A 27,819-nucleotide genomic window follows, 5' to 3' on the forward strand; every position below is an offset into this window, starting at 1 on the left:
TAACGGGAGAAGGGAAAGCTGAGAAAGGAATGGAAAAAAAAAAAGAAAGAAGCAACTGTAAAAATGAGCATTTTGCAAACCTACAGCCACTGCTACCCACAATGGCATGTTATATGGGCTCCCTCTCTGCTCCTGACTTGTTTCTCTCACTGAGCTTAGATCAAAGTGGGATTCAGCAACATTCCTCTTTTGCATTGTCATGGTAATTTCACAAATTGTTTTCAAAGTCAATTCTTTGAATCTTTGCTCATTTCCTTAAACAGACTGTCTCATTGTAAGGGCATCTACAGCACCTGCCAGCACGAGTAATGGGAAAGGGGCCGCAGTACATAGGGCGCTGGGCTTGGAGTCAGGAAGACCTGCGTTCAAGTCTAGCCTCAGACACGTTCGAGTTGTGTGACCCTGGGCAAGTCACTTAACCCCAATTAGATCCAAAATAAAAAAAAAGGAATGAGAATTATCAGTACTGATTAAGAAAAAAGTTCTCAAAGTTTTTAAAACTTTTTTTCTTAAATTGTCTTGGTGACTTTAACCTGATCTGGTTGCATATTACGGGTCACACAAATGTTGGTTTCACTTTGGGAGCCATAATCCCACTCACAGTTAAATTAGGTCTTTTATCTCCTTGTAACAATGGAAGTCTGTCAGACTGTTAAGCAATAGGTAGCACTCAGTTTCTAATCGACCCGTAGATTAATAATATAATAATAATAATAATGACCAGTATTTATTCAGGGGTGGGTAAACCTGCCGCCACATGCGTCCTTCTAGGTCCTCAGGTGTGGCCTTTCAACTGAGTCCAAGTTTTACAGAACAAATCCTTTTATTAAGAGGGTTTGTTCTGTGAAGTTTGGAGTCAGTCAAAGTGCCACCCTTGAGGACCTAGAGGGCCACAGGTTTCCCACCCCTGATTTATATAGTACTTTGAAGTTTTCAGAGCATTTCACAATATTATCCCATTTTGATCCTCACAACAACCCTAGGAGTAGGTGCTATTACTATCCCCACTTGACAGATGGCAGAACTGGGATGGGCAGAGCTTGAGGGACTTGCCCAGATTCACACGCCCATTAAGTGTCTGAGGCTGGATTTGAACTCAAGTCTTCTTGACTCCAGGTCCAGAGGTCTATCAGCTGTGTCAGCTTAAGGACCTAAGAGCTCGCTGAACCAGCTCCTCCATTTTACAGATGGAAAAATCAAGGTTCAAAGGGTTCAAGTGACTTGTCTAAGGACACAGAGCCAGTACAAGTCAGAGCAAGTCAGGTCTCCTAAACTCCTAGTGGACAGCTGCCCTAAAGCTTTTCCTATTAAGTGCGGGAGGAGATAAGAGTTTAATCAAACAGCAAAGGGTCCAGCTGGTGAAAGCAATCTGAAGATTCATCTCAACAAAGGGTCTTAGGAGTTCTTTATGTTTGTTACGGTGAGAAGCAGTGTGGTGCAGTGGTCATGGCTGTGATTATCCTGACTTGATAGATAAGGAAACTGAGCAGGGCAGAGGTTAAGTGACTTACTTGCCCAGTGTCACACAGCGAGTAAGTGTCTGAGGTCTTATTTGAACTCAGGTCTTCCTGACTCCAGGACCAATGCTCTATCATCTACCTATCGACTTAGCTATTGGGCAGCTAGGTGGTGCAATGGTTAGAGCTCAGGGCCTGGAGTCGGGAAGACCTGAGTTCAAATGTGGCCTCAGATTAGCTGTGACCCTGGGTAAGTCACTTCACCCTGTTTGCCTCAGTTTCCTCATCTGGAAAATGAGCTAGGGAAAGAAACAGCCAACCACTCTAGTATCTTTGACAATAACATCCCCAGTGGGGTCGTGGAGAGTCAGACAGGACTGAACAACCACCCCCACCTAGCTATTATCTTGCTGCACAGCTCCAACAAAGCCAATAGAATGAGCATAATCAATACTGGTTTTCTACATCCGCTGGACATCAGGACACAGTGCAGAATTTTAAGGAAGGAGTGATCCCTTCTCCCTCCCCCTCCCCAAACATGGACTTTCCATCCGAATAAAATATGACATAAAAAGTATTGGGAGAAGTTGAGCTGCTTCTCATTAGAAGCAGCCAGCTGCACAGTAGTCAGGAAGTCCTGAGTTCAAATCCAGCCTTAGACACTTACCTTAATGTATGAACCAGGACAAGTCACTTCACCTCTGTGTGCCTTAGTTTTGTCAGCTATAAAATGGGGACAAAAACAGTACCTACCTAAATCAATCAATAAACATTTATTAAGCACCTACTATGTGCCAGGCACTATGCCAGGTGATAGGGATACAAAAAGAGGCAAAAGACAGTCCCTGCTCTCCAGGAGCTTACAGTCTAATGGGTAGTTGTGAAGGGAAAATGCAATAATATTTGTAAAGCCTTAGCACAGTGCCAAGCACACAGTAGGTACTTGATAAATGCTTGTTCCCTCCCTTCCCTCTCATCTATAGAAATTAAATGGCCAGGATTGCACTTCTCCGTGATTCTGTGAATCTTGAGTGAATGGGTGAAAGCATTTATTAAGCACTTACTGTGTGCAAAACATTGTGCTAAGCAATGAGGATACAAATAAAATTACAAAACAGTCTCTGCTGTCATGGAGCTCACATTCTAATGGGAAAAAACTCTTTTGAGTAGAATTATATGAACTGATGCAGAGTGAAACGAGCAGAACCAGGAGAACATTGTACACAGTACACTGTGTGATGACTGCCTTTGACAGACTTGGCTCTTCTCAGCAATGCAAGGATCTAAGACAACTCCAAAAGACTCACGATGGAAAATGCTGTGCACATCAGAGAAAGAACTGATGGAGTCTGAAGGCACATGGAAGCACATTACTCGCTCTCCTTTTCCTTTGTTGTCTTGTTTTATTGCCTTGTTCTTGTGGTTCTTCCCATTAGTTCTAATTTTTCTTTACATCATGACTAATGGGAAAATATGCTTAATATGAATGTGTAAGTGGAATCTATATTAGATTGCACGCCATCTTGGGGGGAGAGAGAAAAGGAGAGGGAGAAAATTTAAAACTCAAAATCTTATGGAAATGAATGTTGGAAACTAAAAACAAATAAATTATTTTTAAAAAAGACTTTTTACGTGTCACAACCACACCCAGTGCCCATTTGACTTTGCACCACTAAGATATAAGCAATGACCTCCATGGTGCGTGATGGAGCTTTCCAGGGAACAAGAACTAGTTTTAGGAAAAGTCCCGTGTCCATAGCAAATACTGCAGACCAAGGCGCCTCCTTTAACTGAGAGAGGCAAACTCATGTGATGGGTAGAGAGGGCTGGATCGCATCAGGAAGATGAGAGTACAACCTGGGCTGTTTGACTTGAGACAAATCTCTCCAACTCCATGCCCCCCAGGCACCTCAAGTGGCAACAAACTGCTGAGAAAGTGCTCATCAGCATCAACAGAGGGAGGTCCTCAAGGGGAGCTCAGCAAAGTGATGAAAGCATCAGTCTAGTAAAAAAGAGAAAGGAAGGAAGAAAAAAGAGAGGAAGAGAAAGAAAGAGAGAGAGAGGGAGGAAGGAAGGAAGGAAGGAAGGAAGGAAGGAAGGAAGGAAGGAAGGAAGGAAGGAAGGAAGGAAGGAAGGAAGGAAGGAAGGAAGGAAGGAAAGAAGGAAGGAAGGAAAAGAAGAAAAAAGAAAATAAAGTGAGAGAAAGAGAAGGAGGCAAGAAAGAAGAGAAAAAGGGGAAAAAATGTTTGTCTATGTAATCTGTTTAATGTGGACTTATCCAATCAGATTCCTGGTGTGTGCCTCCTTCCCTCCTACCCACTTATGAAAGACTCTCTCCTTCCTCTGCCCCAGATACCCTTCTTCTGAGGGTGTTCACAAAAGCCTATCAGAAATGCATCAAAGTGACTGCTGCCAGCATCTCCTTGGAACCCATGACTTCTCTAGGGCAACCACCCTACTTCATGAGCAGTCTGGCCCCAAGCCCAGAAGCCCACTTCTTCCAAAAGAAGAACTCCCAACAAGATTTGAACTCACAAAAGTTCCAAAGGGAAGAACTCAGAAACTCCCGGCAATTCTTTTTTTTTTTTCCTGGCAATTGTTGCAGAGCATTAGCAGGTGCCTTGGTCTGTCCTCAGAGCCTTCCCATTCATAGCAGAAGGCTTGGTGCTTAGAACCAATGAAGGTGACTCAATTGACTCAGTAAGAAAACGTAGGGTCAGAGAACTCAGATCAGAGTCTGAGATTGGCCACTTGCTTCCTGTGCGACATTAGACAAGTGGCTTCCCTTTTCTGGGCCTCAGTTTCCTCATCTGTAAATTGGGAAAGTTGGACCAGGCAGCCTCTGAGGTATCCACGTCTATGAAATGCAAAGATTCCAGGGAGCTTCGTTAGGCCCTCTCTTCAGAGACAGCATAGACTCCATAGCAGCCAGGGCCAGAACCTGGCTCCCTCCTCTCTGTCTTTGCTGTCAGATCAGCTCCACCTGCCTTCATCACTTGCCCCTGGGCCTGGCTTATGCCCAGGCTCCCACTTAAAGTAGTATTTCAGGAAAACAGCTGGAGGGTGAGACACAAGCTGGCTCAGTGCCTGCCGCCATATTGTCTCTGTCTCTGTTTCTGTTCCCTTTCACCAAAGCTCATTCTGTCCTGCCAGGCCCTGACGTCATTCCCGCATCACTTCTGCCCAGGTACCTCCCATATCCGAATCACCTACTCCTTTAAGAGCCAAAAGTATATTCCTGGCTGTGCCTTCCCCTTCCCTCACTCTTACAAGACAGTGGATGAGGAGAAAATTGACTGGGAAGGAAAGTGATACATTATAAATCATAAGGATCTGAGTAGATTTGGGCAGACTTGGAAGAAATTCCCAAACAAAACCAGAAGCCTATGGATTATTAGAGTTTGATTGCTCTGTCTTCCATCTGAGGCAGTTTACATCTTGGGTCTTCTGAGTTACCATGTGTGATTTGTATTGGTTCAAGAAGAAAGAAAATCCCTCCACCCTTTAGTTCTTCATTTCATGAGTCAATTCTGACAGTAAATATACTCAACCATTGTCAGATGTTTCATAAATTCAGTCACAATATTGCAAAAATCCAAGGAATATCATGGTTAAAGAATAAAAACGAAATTCTATCTAATGCCTGCTATGACCATGGTTTCTGTTGGCCATTCAAAGCTACTTCTGCCTTACTTTTTAACCCTGAAAATCTCAATCTATCCCTTTCTCTCTCCCTCCCTTACATACATCTCCAACAGTTTCCTCCATGGAGCCTGCAGACCATGAGCAAGCCATGGAACCACAGATTTAGGGCTGGAAGGGAGCTCAAAGGCTTTCTGGTCCAAATCTCTCCTTTAAAAGACACCAGGAATTGAGGCCCAGAGAGGTTGTGAGTTGCCCATGGTAATGCAGGTACTAAGAAGCCCTAGAATGTGAAGGAGACTTAAGGCTCCCCTGGCCTAGGGGTCCTCAGCCTTTTATGGGCCTCATAGGACTCTTGGGAAGTCCAGTGATGAAGCCTATGGAGCCCTTCTCTGAAGCACATTTTTAAATGCACAAAACAAAATGCATAGTATTAGGGAGAAGACCAATTCTATCAAAATATTTGTTAAACAGCTCACAGCCTCCAGGTTAAGAACTCCAAATTCATTACTCTTCCACCCTTGTGACCCCTCCCCTGGGGAGGGGAAGTAACACTCAACCCTGGGTAGTAGTAAACCTTGAAGTCCCATATAAATTATAGGTATTATTATTATTACTATTGGTGACTAAATAACAACTAGCATTTATATGTGTATGCATATACATATATATATATACATATAAAATTTATGTAGATAATGTTACAAAGCTTAAAGATTTTCAATTACCTCATTGTATCTTTACAACAACCTTGGGAGGTAGATGCTATGATTATCCCCATTTTATGGATAAGGAGATTGAGACAGGAAGAGCTTAAGTGACTTGGCCAGGGTCATAGAGCTACATAAACTGGATTGGAACTCACATCCTCCTGACGTGAGTATTCTATCCATGGGCACGTCACTGCAATAGAGCTGTTAAGTTTCTGGAAGGGGTAGTGTCTTCCCAATGACAGAGGGTTAGTTGTTTTGATTTTGGGTGGGCTCAGCTGCATCTTCTGTTTTCTGTCACATGAAATCAAGCTTGTCCTATATTCAATAGTCAGTCATAGTGCTTGCATGGGACCCTGGGGCCCTTTCCTTTTGTCATAGAGACTTGGGCATGGAAATCTGGGGGGATAAAGCAAAACAAAGTCTGGTATTCTCAGAAGCCTTAAGTGGAACTTAAGCCAAAAAGATAATGGCCTCCTTGCTCTTCCCTTGACGAAATGCTCCATTTCCCTATTCAGAGCATTTTTGCTGGTTATGCCCCATGCCTGGAATTCTCTTCCTCTTCATCACTGTATCCTGGCTTCCCTGGCTTCCTTCAAGCATAAGCTGCAGTCCCACCTTCTACAAAAAGCCATTCCTGATCCCCCTTTATTCTATTGTTTTCCTTCTGTTGATTATTTCTGACCTACCCTATCTCTTTCATGTTAGTACTTGGTCATTTGCATGTTGTCTTCCCCATTAGACTGTCAGCTCCTCCAGGGCAGGGACTTTCTTTTTTTGCTTTTCTTTATAGCCTCATCACTTAGCACACTGCCAGGCATGTAGTAGGTGTTTAATAAATTCTTCCTGTCTGACAAATGGGAAAAGAGACCTTTTTTTTTTTTAAGTAATGCCACAAGTTTGAAACCAGTCCGTGAATCCAGAACTTCAGTTCTGGGTCATATGTTACAGTGATAGACCTCAGTTTCCTCAGTCCTAAAATAGGGGGATTGGGATTGGACTCCACGATTCCTAATAGTCTGTGATTGCAATTGACATTCAATTTATGCTCGTTAGAAATGTTTAGTCTTCCAACTGGTCTGCCAACTTCTATAAAAATGATTTCATTCCTTCATACTTGATTAGACATTAGAAACCAGTAAATAAATGCCCAGCTACAAATTCACACAGCATAGTGTTTATCTAGTCCCCATGCATCCAGATGTGTAATTTATCCAAACAATTTTGCTGGGCATTCTAATTTGCATGAAGGGATCTCTCTAATATCTACATCAGGACAACATCCTTCTCAGTCTGCATTTGTACGTGCCAACTTTCACAGCAGGATGCCTTCTCTCTAAATTGGTCCTATCCATCAGCCTTTCTCTCATATGGGTAGAGAAAGGATGGCTAGAGAATGCTCTGGATTTTGCTAGCTTTGGGTCATGTCTATTCCCAATCATTTTGTAAGGGTAAGGTTATATGGTACCAGCAATGCAAAGATCTGTCCAATGAGCATAAATGTCAAATTTCACCAGACTGAGTGAGAATTACTGATGGAAAACAACCTGTTCATTCGGTGATAAGAGAATGGAGCAATGAACCTGAGCTTTCTGACGAAGGAACAATCCAAAGGTTCTACAAAGGAATGAATTAGAACTTTCCCCCCATTAGCCATTACCACCAAGGGGCTCCATTCCCTTTTCTGCAGGGGGAAAGGTAAAGGAACACACATTTATTAAGCACCAGCTATATTCCAGTGACTATGCTAAGCCCTTTATAAACATGATCTCATCAGAAATAATAAAGAAGAGAACTTACTTTCAACCACAAGTGAAACTTGGCCAGTGTTACAATGAAATCCAACCCAGCTCTGGAGCTGCCTAGGTAGCCTGGCAGGGAAATATTGCAAGAGAAGCCCAGTCCTCTTTTTCTAACAAGGCAAATAACCCTAAGATAGATCTTTTCTTTCTTCCTGTGTAAACAACATGAGCTCATATGTCATTGGGAAGCCTGCAGCTTTCTGGAGGTACCGAGCACCTCACAATCACCACACAAATGCTTCTTGACTGACCTACTGACTCAAGGTGAAAACAAGGAGATGTATGTGATTCTGAAGGAAGCCACTATGCTTCTAAAGACTTAAGAATGTGATCAGTGGCATGACCAGAGAACCAACAAAGAACCTCTACAGAGAAGAGTCCATGCTCAGGGTGCCAAATGAGATGCACATCTCTGAATTTGGCCAATGGAGAAATACATATTTCTTGACAATCCACATTTGTTTTAAAGGATTTGTTTTTCTTTCCTTTTCCATGAGAGTAGGGGAGGAAGGAGATAAAGGTAAATACTTGATCATTGGGAGGGGAACTTGATTAATTTAACAAAAAATTAAGCAGTTTTAGTGAATATGTGAAAAAACGTTGCTGTCTATCAATGCAACATGGAATTATAAATCAAAGCCGGTCTCAGAAGAATTATAAGATGAATGTCACACAAAGAGCAATGAAAAGGTGCTTAGTAGGTAGATACAGGAATAAAAGATGTCATCAGGAAAATGTATAAGAATTATACTTGGTGATCACTTAGTGGAAAGAGTGATGAGAAAAAGACAGCCAGAGTGCTCCAAGTGTTAGGAAGTCCACTAGTTGGTGCAGTAGATAGAGCACTGGACATGAAGTCAGGAAGACCCAAGTTCAAATCTTGCCTCAGATACTTACTAACAATATGAATCTGGACAAGTCACATCATCTCTGTCTCAGTTTCCTCAACTGTAAAATGGGGATAATAATACTACCTTATCATCCAGGGTTGTTGTGAGGGTCAAATGATATCATATTGTAAAGTGCTTAGCACAGTGCCTGGCACACAGTAGGTGCTTAATGAATGTTTGCTGGGTAGACTGTTTGAGATGGGAGGGCATTGACTAGAGTAGAACAGGATAGGAAGACAGCACTGGTTGAAGGGATGCCAAGAGATGGGGTGTAGGCTCCAGTGCTAGAACATGGAAGGAAAGGAATAAAGAGGGATCTAGAATAAGGAAGAACAGTGGAACGGTGGGAAGATTGCTGGATTTGGAGCCAGAAGACCTGAGTTCCAATCCTGGCTCTGTCACTTACTACCTGTATGACCTTGGCCAGGTCACCTAACCCCTCTATCCCTCAATTTTCTCATCTGTGGTAGGACTGGATGATCACTGATGTCGATTCAAACCCTAAATCTATGATTATTGGAGTTTATAAAGGAAGGTTTTATTGGGCACAGAGTGAAGACAAGGAAGAATGGGATATGGACCAGAGAGGCTGAGAGCTGAATCCATTACTGGGGAAGGTAGCCATGAGGACTTCACTTTCACCACTGATCCTTGACACCTCTTGACACCTCATGTGGCATGGGCCTTCAAGCCAGATGACATCTTGAGGGGAAGTCTACCTTGGTGGGTAGGCAAGACCTAGGAGAGGGACAAAACAGCCAGAAGGATTGTGGATAGGAAAGAGAAAGGAAGCCTGTCCTCTGGCTATTGGTGTCCCGCTCAAAGCCACAGCCATCCTTTGCTAATTACTGCTTTTTTTACAGTCATCAACAATCACCATTGTTCTTCCATCTCTTCCATTTCAAGAGAAGAATTCTTTGCAAGAGAGGCTACTTCAAGAATTGAGGATGACCTTTGGAAATACTGTAGGACTGTCAGTATAAAAATAGTCAGTGCTAGCTCTAAGGGCTACAGAAGCATTATATTTTTATTCTCTAAATGAGTCCATTGAATAATTGACATTGTAAAAGTCATTCTGTCTTCATCTTCTGGAAAAACATTGAGTGTCTTGGGGTTAAAGAAGTGCCTTTGGAGCCTAGTGTGAAAGTCTGAAATCAGAGTAGATCAAGTGGAAGTGTGAAATGAATTTCTAGTCTGATGATAGTAATGAAATATTCTCACGCTCTCATCGAGTCCATGCTACACAAAACATCTGAGTGCCCTCATAAGCTATGGTATATGAGAGCATACGTATCTAGCTATGCCAACAAAGTAACAGGTCCAGCAGAGTATCAAGGAATTTTAAAGCTAAAGGTAACATAAAGATGAGATAATCCAAACACCTTTTGTAAAGAAACAGAGGCCTAGAGAACTGAAAGAAAGATTAAAATGAGAAAATAGCGTAACAGCTCCTCTGGGCTACTGCTCAATCCCCCAAAGCACTGGCAGGTTGAGTATTTACAGGGCAGCTGACTACTGCCATGGGGTGGCCATGAGACACTGCGTTTTTCTCATCTTGTTGATCATACGCCCCCATCCCATGTGCTCCACATTGATTATCAATTAGCTGGCCAGAATTGGCTTTTAGAAACAGATATATACTAATATTGTATAGTAAGTATGAAACATTCCCTCCAAAAGGGACACAGCCTCACACACAAGGGTCCTAGAGAGTATGGGCTCAAACCAAGACAGCACACATGGTCAAAGGGGAACTCATGGTCTCTGCTGACTGAAAGTTCTTTTCTCCCCATGAAGCTCTCATCAGTGTAGCTCTCTCCTGGGCTCTGAAGGCCAGTGCCCTTGTAAAGTGTGAAAGATGTCTTCCCACAGCGTACCTAGTTTGTCCTCAATATGTATCTCAGCATCCAGAGAAAAGGCTACCATCATCTACCACTGTTACAGGGACATTGATGTTGTTACAGGGACACCAATGAGCTGTCCAAATCTCATTACGACTTTTCAAAGTGCATAAGGGTGTCCTCTGATCAATGTGGAGGTGGAATAGAAGAGAGAGGGAGACCTCAAACTTTTCCCGCATCACTACCCTGCCCACCAAAGGGACATTTTCTTTTTCTTTCTTTCTTCTTTTTTGGTGAGGCAATAGAGGTTAAGTGACTTGCCCAGGGTCACACAGCTAGTAAGTATCAAGTGTCTGAGGCTGGATTTGAACTCAGGTCCTCCTGACTCCAAGGGGCATTTTCTTGACCACCATTAGACGAGCTCCTCCAAATATTTGGCTGACATGCTTTCGTACACAAGCACAAAGCTCTGTCTGATTCTTTCAATCAATCCCAGCACATTCAACGATTAAAGTACTTCATTCTTCCCAAATTAATTAAGGAATGTTTGCATCTTAGTTACACCTTTGCTTGACTGACAGATTCAGTGGAGAGGTCTGGGTCTCCTTTCATTGGGATAGAATGATGTGAACTCATACCCTTCCACAAGAATGGAAAAACCACCCAAAGAACATCTTCACTTCTCCTTTACTTATCCTAAACCTTTCTTATAGGATCATGTCATTTGATGCTTGGAGATCATCTCACTTGTATGCATCTATCTCACATGGACCTCTTTATTTCCATGTTGTATCCTCCCATTAGAATGTAATCTCCTTGAAGGCAGAAACTGGTTTTGCATTTTTACTTTTCTTTATATCCCTAGCACTTAACAATTGATAAATTCCTGTTGACCGATCCAGTACAAGACCTCATTTTACAGATGAAGGAACTGAGGCCGAGAGAGGTTCGGTGACTTAACACAGAGGCAGAGCTGGGACTGCAGCCCAGAATGTTCGGTCTTTTTCATCCCACCAGATTACCTCGTATATTCTAAAATTATCCCATCCAGTAGTAAGAGAATGGATAAATGAACTCCAACGTGACTCTGAAGGATGATCCTTTACGTGGTTTACATGGACATGAGTACAAACTTTCTCCTCTTGGTCACTGCTACTCAAGAGCTAGGTTTCATTTTCCTCAACCACACCCACTCCCACAATAGAACGAGAGTTCTGCTGCTGACTGAGTGTGTGGCCTGAACAGTCCTGACCCTCAGCTGCTTCGTCTGTACAGCAGGGGTGATACCTGTTCCTCCTAGAGCTGTTGTGAGACTCAAATCAGAGAGTACACATGAAGTGCTTTGTCAGCCTTGAAGTGCTATCAGGGTCAACTAGGAATTTTTTAATTGAATAGGGAAAAGTTGACTTTCAACAAGAATGGAAATTTGGCAACAATTCTAATGGAATTTCAGGATTTCTAATAGCTTGCCTGCTTTGGTGGCATGTTTAAATACTAGTACGCGCATGCACGTGCGCGCACACACACACACACACACACACACACTACCGCTATTACTCCTAGAATATTGAATTTCTACTCTGAAGAGGCAATAAAATATGAATCTGTTAGCATTGTTGATGCAAAAGGAGCAAAATGATACTTATCACATTCTGATAAAAGCTAAACCATACATAAATAAAGGTTTGTGAAGACCTGAGAACAAAAAGACAATTCTGAATACCATTGTATACAGTGGACAAGTGTCTATTGTGTACCCAGGGCATGTGGCCCAGTTGAATCATGCAATCATAGAATTGTATGACTCAGAGCTGGAAAGTACCTTGGAGATCATTGACTCATAAATCCTACTTACTCGTTTTATAGATTAGGAAACTGAAGGGCAGAGAATTGAAAGACTGAAATTCCTATTAAATTATATTATAAGAGCAACATAGTAGGAAGTGATCAATAAATATTTATCCACACCTACTGTGTGCAAGACATGGTGCTGGGGCTGGGACTGGGACTATAGAGGCAAGAACAAAATAGTCCCTGTCCTAGAGTGGCTTCTATTCTATCGAGGGAGACATGTACAGATATGCACCATGAAAAAAATTGGAGGGAGGGGTGACTGACCTCTCATTTTAAAGGGGTAGAGAACTGCTAGTGAGGAAACACCTCTAATAATGTCCCTTTCTGCAACTTATGGAGTTGCTTCTTATAAGTAATAATCATTTCTTCATAATAACAGACGTTTGGATACATTTTAAAGTTTGCAAAACATTCTCTATGTATTATCTCACTTCTATGTATTATCTATGTATTATAGCCTCACAACAACCTATGAGACAGAGATGATTGGTCTTTTTATCTCCTTTTACAGCTGAGGAGACTGAGGTCAAAAGAGGTTGGGTGACTTGACCAAGGTCACAAAGCTAGTAGATGTCAGACTTCAAATCCGAGGCTTCATCGTTCAAACTCTACCCACCACTGCTTCTCCCATTCAGTTGTATGGTGTTTTATAATAGTAAAATTCATTCAAAGGAATCAGGCAATGATTCCTTTGATTCTTGTAGCAATCCTGCAAAATAGGCAAAGGGAGCAGCTATTATTATCCCTATTTTACAGATGACAAAACTGAAGCTTGGTGGGGTTGGGTTACAGGTCCAAGACTATATAGCCAGCAGGAACCTAGATCTCTGACTCTGCCAGCTTAGGACACTGGCTTGCACTCTAAATGTATGTCATCCCTACTATACCTAATAAAACCCTTCCTTTCTATGGATTTTAAAGTTGACAAAGTCACTACACAAATATTATTTCATTTGACAATTTATAACCCAGCCATCTCTTCTCCCACCACCCAATCAAAGGAGGTAATGAAGATAATTTTCAAGTAGCATACCCTAGGTAGCATTCTACCTTCCAAATTTCTGGGGGGAAAAAACAGAATATGATTCATGGCTAAGTAAGCAAATTCAAGATTCTACTGTTCCTTAAAGATACAGTAAGAGTGCCTCCAAAGCTGCTGTTATACTTGAAGGACAGTTGGATAATATGAACCCATCATGGTGTTTTGGTACTCTGCTGGATCTATAATGCATCATTTCATTGAAGTAGGCACTCCCTCTTCTGGGGCTGCTCTCAAGCCCTCCATGCCTTCTCATTCTTTATGATATTTATCCAACAAGTCTCTTCAAGCACTCTGCACAAAGGATCCACCCAATAAACTAGAGCGCTCTCCCTCTCTCTTTAGCAGTGACACACTCAAGATGTCCATAGGTTGCCTCTCTTTCCTGGTCCATGACTGACTGCTTCCTTTTCCTGTCATTCATGTCCTTGATAACATCTTTTATTCAATTTTCTGTAATAAGCCATGACTTAGCCTGATACCACCTGCTTATAAGACCCTTAATCCCAATGCATTCTTTCATTGCCATTTTGGGCATTTGCAATTTGGATTTTAAAAAAAAAAAAAAGATTGTGGCATTCTTTGACCCGCAATCACAAGGTATTACTAAGAGAATACTAGCATTTGAAAGATAAGCTTTTACAAAAATAAGCAGTTGGGGACTTTAGAAAGCACAGCTCAGTGCCTTAAAATTTGATCTAGCCCAATCTTCTCCTAGGCAGAGGTGGCAGAGCAGATAAAGTGCCAGATCTGATATGAGGAAGAGCTACGTTCAAATTCTGCCTCAGATATTTACTAACTATAGCAAGTCACTTTATTTCTGTTTGCCTCAGCTTCCTCAACTGTAAAATGAAGGTGATAATAGCACTTATCTTCCAGGGTTGTTGTGAGGATCAAATACTTCACATACATTGAAGCACTATAAATGTTAACTATCATTACTATTATTTAGAAAGACCTCTGAGCTCCTCTAATCCACCCCTCCATTTTACAGTTGAAGAAACTGAGGCCTTGAGAAATCACATAGATAGTAGCATAGCTACTTCTCACACTCCTTCTTTTCCTCTGAAGTGTTTTACAAATGAACAGTGTCTCTCTGCTCAGCCACGAGGTCACTTGTTTCTCCATGGAGTGCTTTCGAGGTTTTTTCTACCTCCTTTTTGTGGTGACTGTTTCCTATCAATCAACAATCCCTTTAAAAATGATGCTAGAGTCACCTTCTTTACTTTTGTCCATTTTCTGTATTTTGGAGTTGAAAATCGATTTGTGTCATAACTTCTGTAACACAGGTATTTTCTCCTCATATAGTCTTTCTTTTGCTTTGGTGTTTATTTTGACCTTTGTTCTAACCAGCAGATGCTCTGACATCACCCAGACAGCTGACTGGCTATTGCTGCTTCCCCCTACCCTAGAAAATTGCAGTTATTCTAGATGCCAGCTGATGAATGCCTAAATATTCTCTGGCATCATCCAATCTGGAATGCCCCCAAAGATTCCAGAAAAAAAATGAGCTCCTTTCTCAGCCACCTCTGACCATAGAGAGAGAAGGCTAGAACCCAGTTCACCCATTTCCTGGTCACCTTTCTCTAGCAGTTTGTAGGGATCAGACACTATGTAAGCTCCTGCCTGTAAGCCCTCCCAGCAGCCTCATAATAGAGATTTGCAGACTCTGAAAGGTTAAGTTCTTTGGCCATCTTCACCCTAAGTTAATCACCCAGCTCCTCTGCCTCCAATGTTTGAAGCTCTCCTTAAGGATTATTATCAAACACAGCCCTGGAGTCATCTCTTCACGTATGGTTTATTCATGAGCCAGCCAGGCTGAACATTATTCCAGCTTACATGTAAGATTTCCTCGGGAATTTAAGGAAGGCTGTCATTCTTATTGCCCAAAGATGGAAATAAGTTAGCAAGAGTTTTGGCTCTGGAGCACAACTCTCCTCACTAAAAAAAGACTACTGACCTCTGCCCCTTCTGAAATAGCGACATGCCAAGTAAGTGACTCACCTTATATACTCCACTAGAAAACTGAGTTCTTGACAGAAAGTTCCACATACCTCAGATGTGCCTGAGTTTTCTCTAGCAGCTTTCCACACAATGGTGCCCACCCAGCTGGCAAGCCCTCCTCCTTAGAGCCAATGAGAAGAGGGAGCTTCGAAATCTGGTGAGATGAAGGAAGGTCCAGGCAGACTGCTGACAATTTAGCAGGTTGGCTAAACTCTTGACTGGCCAAGAGTCCTCTCTGGTGGTTCAAAGAAGCTTCCTGTATCTATTGTCTCCGTTTGTTAGAAGGTGAGCTCCTTGAGGGCAGGGATTTGTCTTGCTTTTATATTCTTATCCCCAGACTTTACTTAGTACAATGTTTTGCACAGAGTAAGTGCTTAATAAATACTTTTTCATTTATTTATCCATTCATTCATTCAGTCATTCATCCATCTGTATGAGCATTCCTTCCACCAAGGTAGCTAACAATCCTGCAGAGCCTTACCAAAACTCATTGGGATCATGGACATGAAGCTGAAAGGACAGTAAAGACCACCCACTTCAAACTCCTCATTTTCAGATAAGAAAACTGGGACCCAGAGAGGGTAAGTCACTTGCCTGAGGTCAGATGGATAGCAAGTGTCAGAGGCAAGGTTTGAACCCAGGTCCTCCGGCTTCACAGCCAGTGTTCTTCTACTGAACAATACCACCTCTACCAATTGCTAGGGATCACCCCCCAAAAAATTACCTGGTTTAGGGAATCTAAACCATCAACTATCCAGTTGATGAGTCCTCTCCAAATTTAGCTAGGCTGGTCCCCAAAATACACACACACACACACACACACACACACACACACAAACACACACTGTCCATGAGGGAGCCCTTGTGACATCACCAAGAGCTCAGGGTCATCTCTACACACCACCATGGAGATTCACTTTAGTAGAGAGTTGGCATTCTAGTTTAATTTTATTTTGCATGTAAATAGATGAACACCCTTCTCATAAGAAAAGAGTTGGGAAAAAACCTCGGTTGCTGTTGGGGCTCCCTTGAACTCGAGTCATTTCACCTCCTTGAGACCCAGTCTCTTAATCTGTAAAATGGGTAGGATACCTGCACAACTTACATTACAAGGTTGTTATAAGAATCAATGAGAGAATGTATGCATGATACTTTGGAACCTACAAAGTGCTATATTAATGTCAACTAGATTTGTTTTGATTCTACTTCCTCCACAGCCTCATATTTATCACTTATCCGCCAATGTTCTTGTACTAAGCCTCTGTGCTCAGCAAGGCCGGTCCTTAGATGGCACACACAGCTCATCACAGGGCTAATATTCTAGCCTAGAAAAGAATTTTCTAGAGTTTGTGGTGCACTGACATAGCCTTTGAGGACCCCAGTGGATGACAATGATAGTAATAACAATAACAATGACAACAATAACAGTAACATCTAGTATCACAATTAGTTTTCTTATCAATCAATACACATTTAATAAGTGCCTACCATGCCCCAGGCACTGTGCTAAGCCCTAGGGATACAAAAAGAGTCAAAATCAATCCCTGCCCCCAAGGACCTCACGATCCAATGTGATCTTGCTTGTCGAGTTTTGCTTTTTATTCAGTAAATCTTCACCTGGATCCAGCATCAACTAACCCACTGGGAATCAGAGTGAAGGGACTTTAATGAAGGAGAAATTGCCAAGGAAAGGCAGGTGTCCACTGGAAACCTTGAGAGCACACTCGTGCTGCCCCAGAAATCCTGTATGCTCCAAATAACGTTGAATACATTTTGTGTTCTCCTCACTAGCATAGCAGCTAGCGTCTCTGAAATGTAGAGTTCCCTTTGTAATTTTTCAATCAGCTGCAGGGTGCCCAGCAGAATCCAGCCTTTTGTCATTGGCTCTCTTCTTCAATCTAGCAATAAACAAGAGTTTGTCGAATGCACACCGTGTTTCCTGCACTGATTGAATGCAATCAGTCCCTCCTGACTGGAAGGCAACAGTGTGATGTAAATAATAGAGAACTGGGGACTTGGAATCAGGAAGACCTGGGTTCAAATCTTATGTCTGACATGTACTAGCTTGTGTAACCATGAGCAAGCCACCAACCCTCTTCCTCATCTGTAAAATCAGGGCAAAAATTCCTATAGCTCCTCTCTTTCAAAGGGGTTCTTGGACTCAAATGAGATAATGTATATAAACTTGAAAGGGTATAAGAGTGGCAGTTATTATCATTGAGTCATACTCTAAAGGGAAGGGAATAAGCTTTCATTAAGCTCCTACTGTGTGCCAGGCACTGTGCTAAGTACTTTACAAATATTATCTCACTTGATCCTTGCAACAACCCCAGGAGGTAAGTACTGTTATTATCCCCATTTTACAGATCAATGATTAAGTGACTTGGTCCAGGGTCGCACAGCTAGTAAGTATGTGAGGCAGGATCTGAATGTAGGTCTCCCTGACTCCAGGCCCTGGACTTTATCTGCTACCCTGACCAGCTGCCTACCGCAAAGGTGTTACTGGGGAAACAGAGGTAGAGAAAGGTGGAAGTTTCCCCAGTGTGGTGCTCGAAGAGGGATTCTGGTATATTCTACTTGGCCCCAGAACCTGAATTCTTGGTTTTCTTTTGAGCAGTCTGGACTGTCCAAAAGAATGCATAAAAATATACATTGGATTACAAAGGAATCTACTTATACTGAAACGTAGTTACCAAAATGTTTAAAGAAGGAAAAAACAGCTCAGGAAGCCCAGGTTAGGAACCTCTGTCTCAGAGAAGGGAAAAAGGAGCAGTGGGCAGGGCTGCAAAGATGGGGACTGAGGCTTGATGTAAGGAAGCACTTCTGTGCAGCTTGGGGCTGGACTGGACTGGGAGCAGCTGAGTTCAAATCCCAGCTTTACTGCTTCCTGGGTGTGTGACCTTGGCCAAGTACACTGCATTGCTCAAGCTTTCATGTCTTTATTTCTGAATATTAGAGTTAAACTTAATGACCTCTGAGGTCTCTTCCAGTTCTGATGAATGAATGACCTAAGATGTCAGATCCTTCCTCAATGCAGGTCTATCTCTGTCTCTCCGTCTGTCTGTCTCTCTCTCTTTCTACTTTCTTTCTCCTATTTCTCTCTCCCCCATCTCTCTCTCTCTCTCTCTCTCTCTCTCTCTCTCTCTCTCTCTCTCTCTCTCTCTCTCTCTCTCTCTCTCTCTCTCTCTTTCTCTGTCTCTCTCTCTGTCTCTGTCTCTCTCCTTTTCTCTCTCCCTCCCTCCCTCTCTCTCCTCCCCTCCCACCTCTCTCCCCTGGTACTCTCCTTGTTCCAGGAGCAAATAATTTGCACCTCTGCTCTATTTGCTTTGCTGGCAAGTTCTAATTAATCCCTGGGAACTCTGGAGGTTAAAGTGTAACACAGGGACTGAGGGAGATAGGTGACTTCTCACAGTAGCCCCAGCTGGCTGTTAGCAGAGGCTGTCTTCCAAAACCTTGAGAACTCAGAAGTGTTATCTTATATTCATCTAATCACCAAGGGGCTCAGCTTCCATTATCAGCTCTGCAGGGGGTTCACCTTGTGACTCTGAATTACCCTTCTTTTTCCCAGCTCTCCCATGGAGAGACATTTTAATTAGAGGGAGAAACTAAAGCAGATATGATCAGGGGACATAATAAGGTCCGTAAGAGAATTTGAAGGCCATCCACACGTCTGGACATTGGAGTCTCTTCTGTCTTTGTTCCTGTAACTTTCCGTCTGGCCAAAAGAACCAGCTTCCTAACCCTTCTCCCACCCTGGGCTTCACCCCATCTTTAGTACTTGTCTTATGAAGCTGTGGCCATATGTAAGACACCTCAGCATATAGACACCCAAACTTGAGAAATGTAATCGTGGCAGCTCATATTTCTATGGTGCTTTTCTTAGGGTAACTAGGAGGTAAGTAGTGTAAGTAGGTAATTGGTTCCAGCCCAGTGGAAGTATGCAGTATGAATTTGAATAATGCAACCACTCCACCATTCATGCAAATAGGGCCCCAGCTGTATCTTTATTCCCAGGCAAATGGAAACGCTTTGTAGATAGTTGGGCTCTGAGGGCCTGGGCATATGAAGAGTCCTGGAGATGAATGTTTGGGGGTCATCTGTATAAAAGCGATAATGGAGCTCTGAGAGTGAAGGAGCCTGCCACAGGAGAGAATATAAAGAAAAGGGTAAGGGATAGGTGCTTACACCTACTTTTAAGGCATTGCAACCATCGAAGGATACAGAGAGGCAGCCCTTGGAAAGGCAGGAGGAGCAGGAACAGTGTAGGGTTTCTAAGCCAAAATGGTAGATATGATGCAGAAGGAAGGGATAGCTGCCTCTGTCAATTGGTACAGAGAAGTCAGAAGCCTGGACAAAGGCCATTGGTCTGAGCTATTAGGTCACTGGTGACTTTGGAGAGAAGAGTTTCCATAGGTTAAAAGTCAAATTGTAAAAGGTTAAGAAGAGTGGGGATAGAGTCGAGTCAAGGCAACAAGCATTTATTAAGCACCTACTGTATGCTGAGCACTGAGCTAAGCTCTGGGGGATACAAAGATAGGCAAAAACAGTCCCCACCTTCGAGGAGTTCACAGTCTAATGGGGGAATCAATATTCATAGAACTATGTACAAATAAAATGTAAACAAGATAAATTAGAGATGACCTCAGAGGGAAAGCATTAAGCATTAAAGGGAATTGGGAAGGACTTCTTACAGAAGGTGGGATTAGCTGGGGAGGCCTGGGAAGACTGAATGTGGAGATAAGGAAGAATCTAGTTCCAGGCATGGGGGAGAGCTGGTAAAGATGCCCAGAGCTGGGAGATGGAGGGCTTTGTGTGAGGTCCAGCCAAGAGATCAGTGTCACTGGGTCTCAGAGTGCCTGAAGGGGAGCAAGGTATAAAAAGAGAAGGATGGCAGAAAGGGGCCAAGCTACGACGGGCTTTAAGAAGGAGATGTCACATTCAAGAAAACTAGCAGTGAAAGAGGGAAGGGAAGTTTGATGTTAGTTAGATGGGGGAGGGAGATCAAGAGAAGGTTTCTTTGGCATTCTAGGGGAGCTGGGAATGTTCATAGACAGATAAGGAGTCAGTGGAAAGGAAAGACTTAAGAACCAGGATTAAATCCCCTTCGTCACAGGGTTACTTCTGACATTAACTGAGAAAACACTGCAGAATTTGTACGGCTCCAATGAATACAGACTCAGCCTTAAAGTCAGAGGGACTTGGATTCAAATTCTACCCCTTGTCACATGCTAGCTGGTACAACTAGCTGTGTGACTGTGGCAAATCTGTAGCATTCTAAACCACAAGTGAGGGGAATTCCTCACACAGACACAGTCTCAGTCACAAACAAACAGAAGCATAGAGAGCATGAGGTCAAAGGAGTTAGAACAAGAAGAGACCTCAGAGGTTATTTCCTCTAATTCCGGCATTTTACAGATGGGGAAACTGAGGCCCACAGAGGTCAGGAGAGTCACTTAAGGTCTCACAAGCATTTAGATAGAGTTCTGTTTTCTATTAGATTTAAACTCAAGGCCCACTTAGTAGAGCAGAATTTAGTAGGTGGTGGGAGGCAATGGGGAGTCAACTGGGCAGAGGGAGGGGTGTAATGTGAGATGCCAATGTCTAAGCTTCAGGGCCAATGATTAACTTTTAAAGACATTCTTTGGCCACTGTCCTAGGAGGGAAATTGCTTGTAAGGAAAGGAATGTCAGTGGATAGAGAAGAGAGGGTGAAGCAAAAATTCACCCATGCATTTGTTGACTGCCCCCTGGACGAACAGAACTGGGATTGGGGAGGGGCAGGATTCAGAAGTATCCATTTCTTTCTTAGAGTTTTGTGCCTTCCCATTTACTGGAGTGAGGTCTGTAGGCTTGAAACGATTGAAGAAAAATATTAGGGAATAAGATCAGAGATTGTAGCTGGAAGGGACCTTGGGGGGGAGGGGGAGTGCACCAAGATGGGCTCCATCCCCTCCTCCCAACCTCCCTATTGGAGGGCTTTTTGACCTGGGGTCTGGTCATCTTCTGGTTGTTAGTGCTTATAATTTTCATCACTATTTCAATAGGCCTGGTTTCCTTTGTAAGCCGATGTACTTTATTTTAGCATTAAAAACATTATTCTGAAAAGGGTCCACTCCACGGCCAGAGGGGTCTAAGACACCCAAAAAGGAGGAGAAGCTGCGTTCTAAATACTACTGTTTTTGCCTTTTTTGTATGCCCAGAGTTGACATGTTTAACGACCTCATCTAACCCCTTTGATTTATAGGTGAGGTCATTGAGCCTCAGAAAAGATGAGTGACTTGCCCAGATGGCACAGCTCATTCCCACCAGATCCTCCTGATTCAGAGCCAATGCTTTTTCTACTGAACCACAATGTATGTAATGGAATTAAACGCCAAAAGCCATTTAATAGCTCACCAAGGCTATCCAAGAAGGGCAGTGTCAAGGTAGGAAGGCTCAAGGGGACAGTGTTGTTCTGTACAGAGAATGTTCAATTTGACATCAGAGGATCTGAGTTTGAATCTCGGCTCTGTCATTTACTGCCTACAAGATAACTTGGGCAGATTGCTGAACTTCTCAAGGCCTTGGTTCCCTCGCCTATAAAAGTAGGGGGTTGGACTCGTTTACCTCTCAGGTCCCTCTTAGCTCTAACTGGATGAGATCTGTTCAGATAGTACAGGAAGTGTGTGGGTGAGGGGAGAGGGGGAGAGCCTGGCCAGGGAGGTTGGTGCTCCACTCCCGGGTGGCTTCATCAAAACCTCTTTACTTCTCAGAAGCTAACGTGGAATTGCTTTTAATCTGCCCCTTTGCAAGAGGCCAGCTTTGCGCTGAAGGATCAGCAGAATTTTTGTTTAAGCACATTCAGGTTTTAATCCCTGCCTGTTTGAAGGTAAACGAATCTGTCAAACTTTAACTGTGATTGTCAGTGGAGGGGTTGGGAAAGGAAAGGGGGAGGGAGACAGACAGAGACAGAGACATAGAGAGACAGAGAAAGAGAAAGAGACAGACAGAGACAGAGGGAGAGAGAGAGACAGGGAGAGACACAAAGAGAGAAAGAGACAGAGACAAAGAGAAAAAGACAGAGAGACAGAAAGACAGAGGCTCCAAGAGTCTAGGATAGAAAGGGGCCTGCCGCCAGCCTTCGTCCCAAGATATGTCCCTATGACCTTAGCCTCTGGCCCAGCCGAAGGGAGACCATAATCAACACTTCTCTCAGCCACGGATGCCGGACAGAATGCGCCTGAAGAGTAGGGGCCCTATGCCTCTCACTACCTTCTGTGGGGAACAACAGTCTTACCTTCTTACTTTAACATCAAGGAAGGAGGGAACTGAGCTTCTGCATGGCTCATAAGAACATAGGTCTAGTGTTAGAAGGGACCCCAGAGGCCGGGTAATCCAACCCTCTTATTTTACAAATGGGGAGGCTGGGGACCAGGGAGGTCGAGTGATTTAATTAGTCTCCATTGGGGAATATAAAAAGGAAGCTCTTGGAAGGCAGGGAATGTCTCTTCATTGTGCCCTTGGTACCTAACATAGTGGGTGGCATAAGAGACTTTATAAATGTTTCAATGAATGAAATGAAAGCTGAATAACTGTAAATCTGAATATGCCAGAGGTTGAGAAGACAGTGTGTATGGGGGAAATGTATGAGGCATCCATATGGCTCAGCAGATAGAGTGCTGGACCTGGAGTCAGGAAGACTCCTCTTTCTGAGTTCAAATCCCTCCTCAGACACTATCCCTGTGTCCTTGGGCAAGTCACTTCACCCTGTTTGCCTCAGTTTCCTCATTTGTAAAATGAGCTGGAGAAGGAAATGGCAAACCACTCCAGTCTCTTTGCCAAGAAAACCCCAAATGGGGTCACAAAGAGTCTGAAATGACTGAATGACAACATGGGGGAAATGGAGACGCTGGATGTAGATGTCTTTTTTTCAAAAAGACTGGCAATGGAAGGAAAGAGGGAGATGGAGTAGTAGCTAGACTAGAGGAGTAGGAGGAGAATCTATAAGGAATAGGAAACCTGACAATGCTTTTCTTTCCTATCTGTGGAGAAGGCTTCAGTCCCCATGAAACACTGTTGTGCCAGGTAGAGCAACTCAGACAGAAAAATGTTCCCCAACCTTTGGAAGTGAAGTAGAAGACCTGAATTCAAATCCCGCTGTACAACCGGGTGGCCGTGGATACACTCAATCCCTGTGAGCCTCCGTTTTCTCAACTACAAAAGAGGCATGGATCTAGATAAGGTCCCTTGCAGCTCTGAATCAATGAGCCCAGGAACCTTCCTGAAGTCCAAAGAACAAGAATCCCACCCTCTGCAAGAAGCCTTTCCTGTCCTTTCCCATCCCTCTTCTGATGATGTAGACTTGCACGTCTTCTCACCTTGAGATGAGCTCTTTGAGAACAGGGACAGGTTCCTACCTTTCTTTGTATCTCCACGCCTTAGCAGTGTCTGGCATGTGTGGTAGGTGCTTAATAAATGCTTGTTGACTTGACTCTGGAATCGGAAGATTGGCTTTAAATCCCTCCTTCTGATGGTTACTACTTGGCTCACTTAACCTCCCTCTGCCTCAGTTTCCTCACCTGTAACATGAAGGGGTGGGATCAGGTGGCCACTGACATTGGTTCCTTCTAGCCACAAAGTTATGTTCTACGTTCTTCTCTTTTTGGCCTGGAAAAAGCCACTTCCCCCTAATTCTCTGTTTCCTTATCTCTAAAATAAGCTGGGTGACAGGATGCCTTTCCTGTGTCCCACCTCCAAGTCCTGTGTTAGCCCTTGGGCTCCAGAGTGACTCGAATCCTACACATCCGAGCTTAAACCGCTGCATTCCAGAAGGTCATGAGCCTCCTTGGCCTCCCAGGTTTCCTGGCAGCCCTGCAAAGAAGCTGCTTTTATCCTTATATGGTGAAAAGGGCCCTGTCTCTTTAAGTCCGGGAGATTGAGCTGCAGACATCCCCTCGGAAGTTTTGCAGCAGACTCAGCCCCAATGTGCGATCCCGGCTGCTTTGCAGGTGAGCTCCCGGACCTTCCCCTCAGAGTGTGCCCTCCTGGAGGCCCCTGGCCTAGCAGTCTTGGCATGGCGTTGGGGGAGGGTGCCAGGGCTTGAGTTAGCAGAAGTTTGAGTGGCAGGGCAGGAATCCGGCTGCCCGTGGATGGCAGGGGTAGGCATGCAGCTGCAGCTGGCTGCCTCTAACTTCCAGGATAGGACGGACCATCAAGGTTACAGAAGGCGGTGGAATTGGCACCGGGACTGGCATCGGGCATTGCCACCTTGCGGCTGGAGCCCCCCGAGGACGCATGTAAGGACTTGTGCCCAGAGGAGGCTGTTAATCTGAACGAGGGCAGGGGGTAAGTGGAGCCGGCTAAGTTACAGACCCCTTAGAACAGAGCTTTGGGTTTAGAGCCAGTCAGGCCCAGGCATCGAGGGAAGGCAGCTTCTGCAACTGTTCAAAACCCTGCGGCCATGCTCTGGCTGAGAGATGCAAGCACTCTACTAGAGGGTGGTGCTACTGGGCGTGGATGTGAAGTGAGGGCAGGGCAAGACCAGAGCCTTGATTCTCTGGGCAGGGGCAACTGATCAGAGCAAAATGAGGGGCCTGAGCTGAAAATCTCCAAGGCCCCTTCCGTCTCTAAACTCTGTGAGCCTCTGATTTCAGAATGGGTAGGTAAGAAAGCACTGTGGTTACGGGGAATGTGGGGGTGGGGGTGGAGACCCAGAATGCTGCAATTTACACCCTGGACTCAGGAGTTCTGAGCTCAGGACAGCAATGAAACTTAGCGGAGGGGCTGGGAGAAGCTCTTCCACCAGAGGGGCTGAATGCAGCCTGGTCAGCCACCACGTCAGTTTCATCAGACTTTTAAGTCATCAGAAAAGGAAATCTGGGGGATAAAGGTCTGGCCTTGGAGTCTGAAAGAGGTAGGTTTGAGGTTTTCCTTTGGAACCTACCAGCTGTGTGACCTCAGCAAAACAGGGATAGTCATGGCACCTACCTCTCACTGTTATTGTGAGGGTCACATGAGGTCATCTATGTAGAATGTTCTGCCAACCTTAAAAGGCCTGATAAACAGCTATTGTTAGCTACTTAGCTCTTTTTATTAGCTATAAATAGCTATTATTAGCTATTGTTATATTTGGTCTGGACCTGCCATTTCATTGGTGTGGAGATCTCCTAGTGTGGAAAGACCCTCCACCAGGGCAGGTCAGTCACTCATGTCTTACAGGGGAGGGGTTAAGTGACTTGTCTAGGGTCACACAGCTAGTAGGCTCCAAAATAAAAACCTGATCCTGTGGCTTCCAGATCCCAAGGCCAGACCTTTATCCCCTGGGTCAAGAAGGGAAGTGTGATAACAGTAGGAAGAAGGTTGATTTTGCAGTGAGAAGATCTGAGTTCAAATGTTGGCTCTGAGACTTCAATCGTATGATCGTAGAGCTAGAGCCAGAAAGAATCCTAGAGGTGATGTAGTCCGGCAAGCTCTTTGCACAGATGAGGAAACTGGGACCTGAGGATGTTAGGTGACTTTCCCAAGGTCACACAGCACAGTCATCATCATAGGTAGAATCTGGACTTAGGTCCTCTTCCTCCTGAGTCAATGCTCTTTCTACTTGGTGACCTCAAGAAAGTCATTTAGCCACTCTGGGCCTCAGTTTCCTCATCTGTAACATGAGGGAAAGGACCTCAAAGGGCCCTTCTAGCCCTATATCTGTGATCCAGCATCTTCTCAGCAGTACTGGGTTACGTTTCTATGATGCTTTGCTGCCTACTAAGGGATTTCCTCACAATTTCCCTTCTGTTATCCCATTTTTACAGACAAAAACAGTAAGGCCCCGGCATGGGGTGGGGGGATATTAAAGGAATTCCCTTACCATGTTATTGCACTTCACATATTAAGAAACAAAAGGTAAGGAGTCGTGATTTGTTCATTAGCAGCCACAAGATGAGAAGCTGAACAATCAGATTTAGGATGACCAGGGACCCTAGAGGTGGTCTAATGAACAGCCCCCTCTTCCTTTTATTAAAAAAGAAGAAACTGAGATCTGTGGAAGGACAGTCATTTACCCAAAGGCACACAGCTGGTAAGAGGCAGATTCAGAATTTGAACTCGGGCCTTTGGTGGCCAAATCCAGGCTTCTTCCCACTCTAACACTTGTCAGATCCCAAAACTCTTGCTCAATTTCATGTGCCCAGGACTGTGTGGCCTTGTGTATGTAACTTCGTAGCAATGTGAATAATGTGCTGAAGTTGGCAACAGGAGGAAGTGGGTTCAAATCCTGCTCTGACACCTACTACATGTATTGCTCAGATGTGTCTGACTCTTTGTGACTGCCATTTGGGGTTTTCTTGGCAAAGATACTGGAGGAAACTGAGGTACATAAGGTTAAGGGACTTGCCCAGGGTCATACAGCAAGTAGTATCTGAGGCTGGATTTGAACTCAGGACTTGTTGCCCTATCCACTGAGCCACTATGACCCTGAGCAAATAATCAGCGAAGCTCTTTGAGCCTCAGCTACCTTATCTGTAAAGGTGTTGGAACTGAGGGCCTTCCAGCTCCCTTCTATCTCCAAATCTATCATACCAAAGTTTTTCAGCCTCAGTTTCCTCATCTATAAAATGGAGCTAATAATGACACCCACCTTAGTGTTGTCAGGAAGATTCAATGAGATGACAGTGTAGAGCGCTTCGAAAACCTTAAAGTGTTGTATAAACGTTAGCCATTTTCACTAGGCTTACCCTGTGATCCTGGGGGGACCTTTAATGAGCCCCTGGGGCCATAGAGGAGGTGGGGGTGGGGAGGACCTGTCCCCTCAGCACTCACCAAGGCCCAAAGCCAACCCGGGACATAGAAGAGGAGGGAGCCCGCTTTTCAAGTCTAGGGTAGGATCCTTGCTGTCCCCTTCAGCTGCATTTAGGCCCATGAATCATTCAGAGGCCAGAGGTTTCTCAGCAGTTGTTGTGAAGGGGAGTGAACACCCAGGCTAGATTAAAATTCTTTACATACTCCGTGCCTTTTTAAAATATTTATTCATCTGAACAGTCACTGAAGAATTCTTTTCATTATTAACTAACAGGTTCTCCATCTAGCCTCGGTGCTTTCTACAGGCAGGGTCCTCTTGCTTCGTTTTCAGGCATCTTCAGCAACCAGGCCTTTCCTCCTCTTCCCTTTCTCCATGACTGGTCACAAGGCCATTATTCATGAACTCAACAGAAAGGTGTGCTCTTGACCCTAGGAGTCTCATGGGCTTCCAATCAGGCCTCATAAATTCAAAATTACTGAAGGCCTAAGCAAAACATTCCCTTCTGTTTTCATAATATAGGAGAGAGGGAAGCTTCCAACGTTGCCTGCTTTTAATCCAGAAAACTGGGAAGTGACCTCAGAGGTCATCTGATCCCACCTCTTCTGCTTACACATTAGGATATGCTAGGCCCAGAGAGGTTAAACAATTTGTTTGAGCTCACCCGAGAAAAGTGTCTGAATTAGAATTAGAATCCAAAACCCAAAGCCCAGCCACAACCCTAGTACCTCTCCAAAAAGGGTAAGCTGGGTGCTTTTGTAAGCAAAATCAAAGCTTTTTTATTTAAAAAAGAATGATTGCACTTCCTTAGGTT

The 27,819-nt window shown here is 44.0% G+C and overlaps 1 protein-coding gene across 5 annotated transcripts in view; it reads left to right on the forward strand.

The window, feature by feature from the left end:
- The window catches only part of SCHIP1 (schwannomin interacting protein 1), a 652,642-nt gene that overhangs the window by 420,344 nt on the left and 204,479 nt on the right, over nt 1-27,819 (forward strand). The window contains exon 1 of one of the 5 annotated variants that reach the window (XM_020988861.2): nt 24,135-24,225. The exons of 1 other annotated variant lie outside the window; for it this stretch is intronic. Coding sequence is in view for 1 of the 4 variants with exons in the window: in XM_020988858.2 (XP_020844517.1) it covers nt 24,367-24,513 (147 nt within the window). In the remaining 3 variants the exon portion in view is untranslated. 3 more of the 5 variants (XM_020988860.2, XM_020988858.2, XM_020988863.2) reach the window with 3 other exon arrangements.

The sequence above is a fragment of the Phascolarctos cinereus genome, unplaced genomic scaffold, assembly GCF_003287225.1.
Source record: "Phascolarctos cinereus isolate Bilbo 61053 unplaced genomic scaffold, phaCin_HiC Scaffold_7;HRSCAF=346, whole genome shotgun sequence".
NCBI classification, from domain to species: domain Eukaryota; kingdom Metazoa; phylum Chordata; class Mammalia; order Diprotodontia; family Phascolarctidae; genus Phascolarctos; species Phascolarctos cinereus.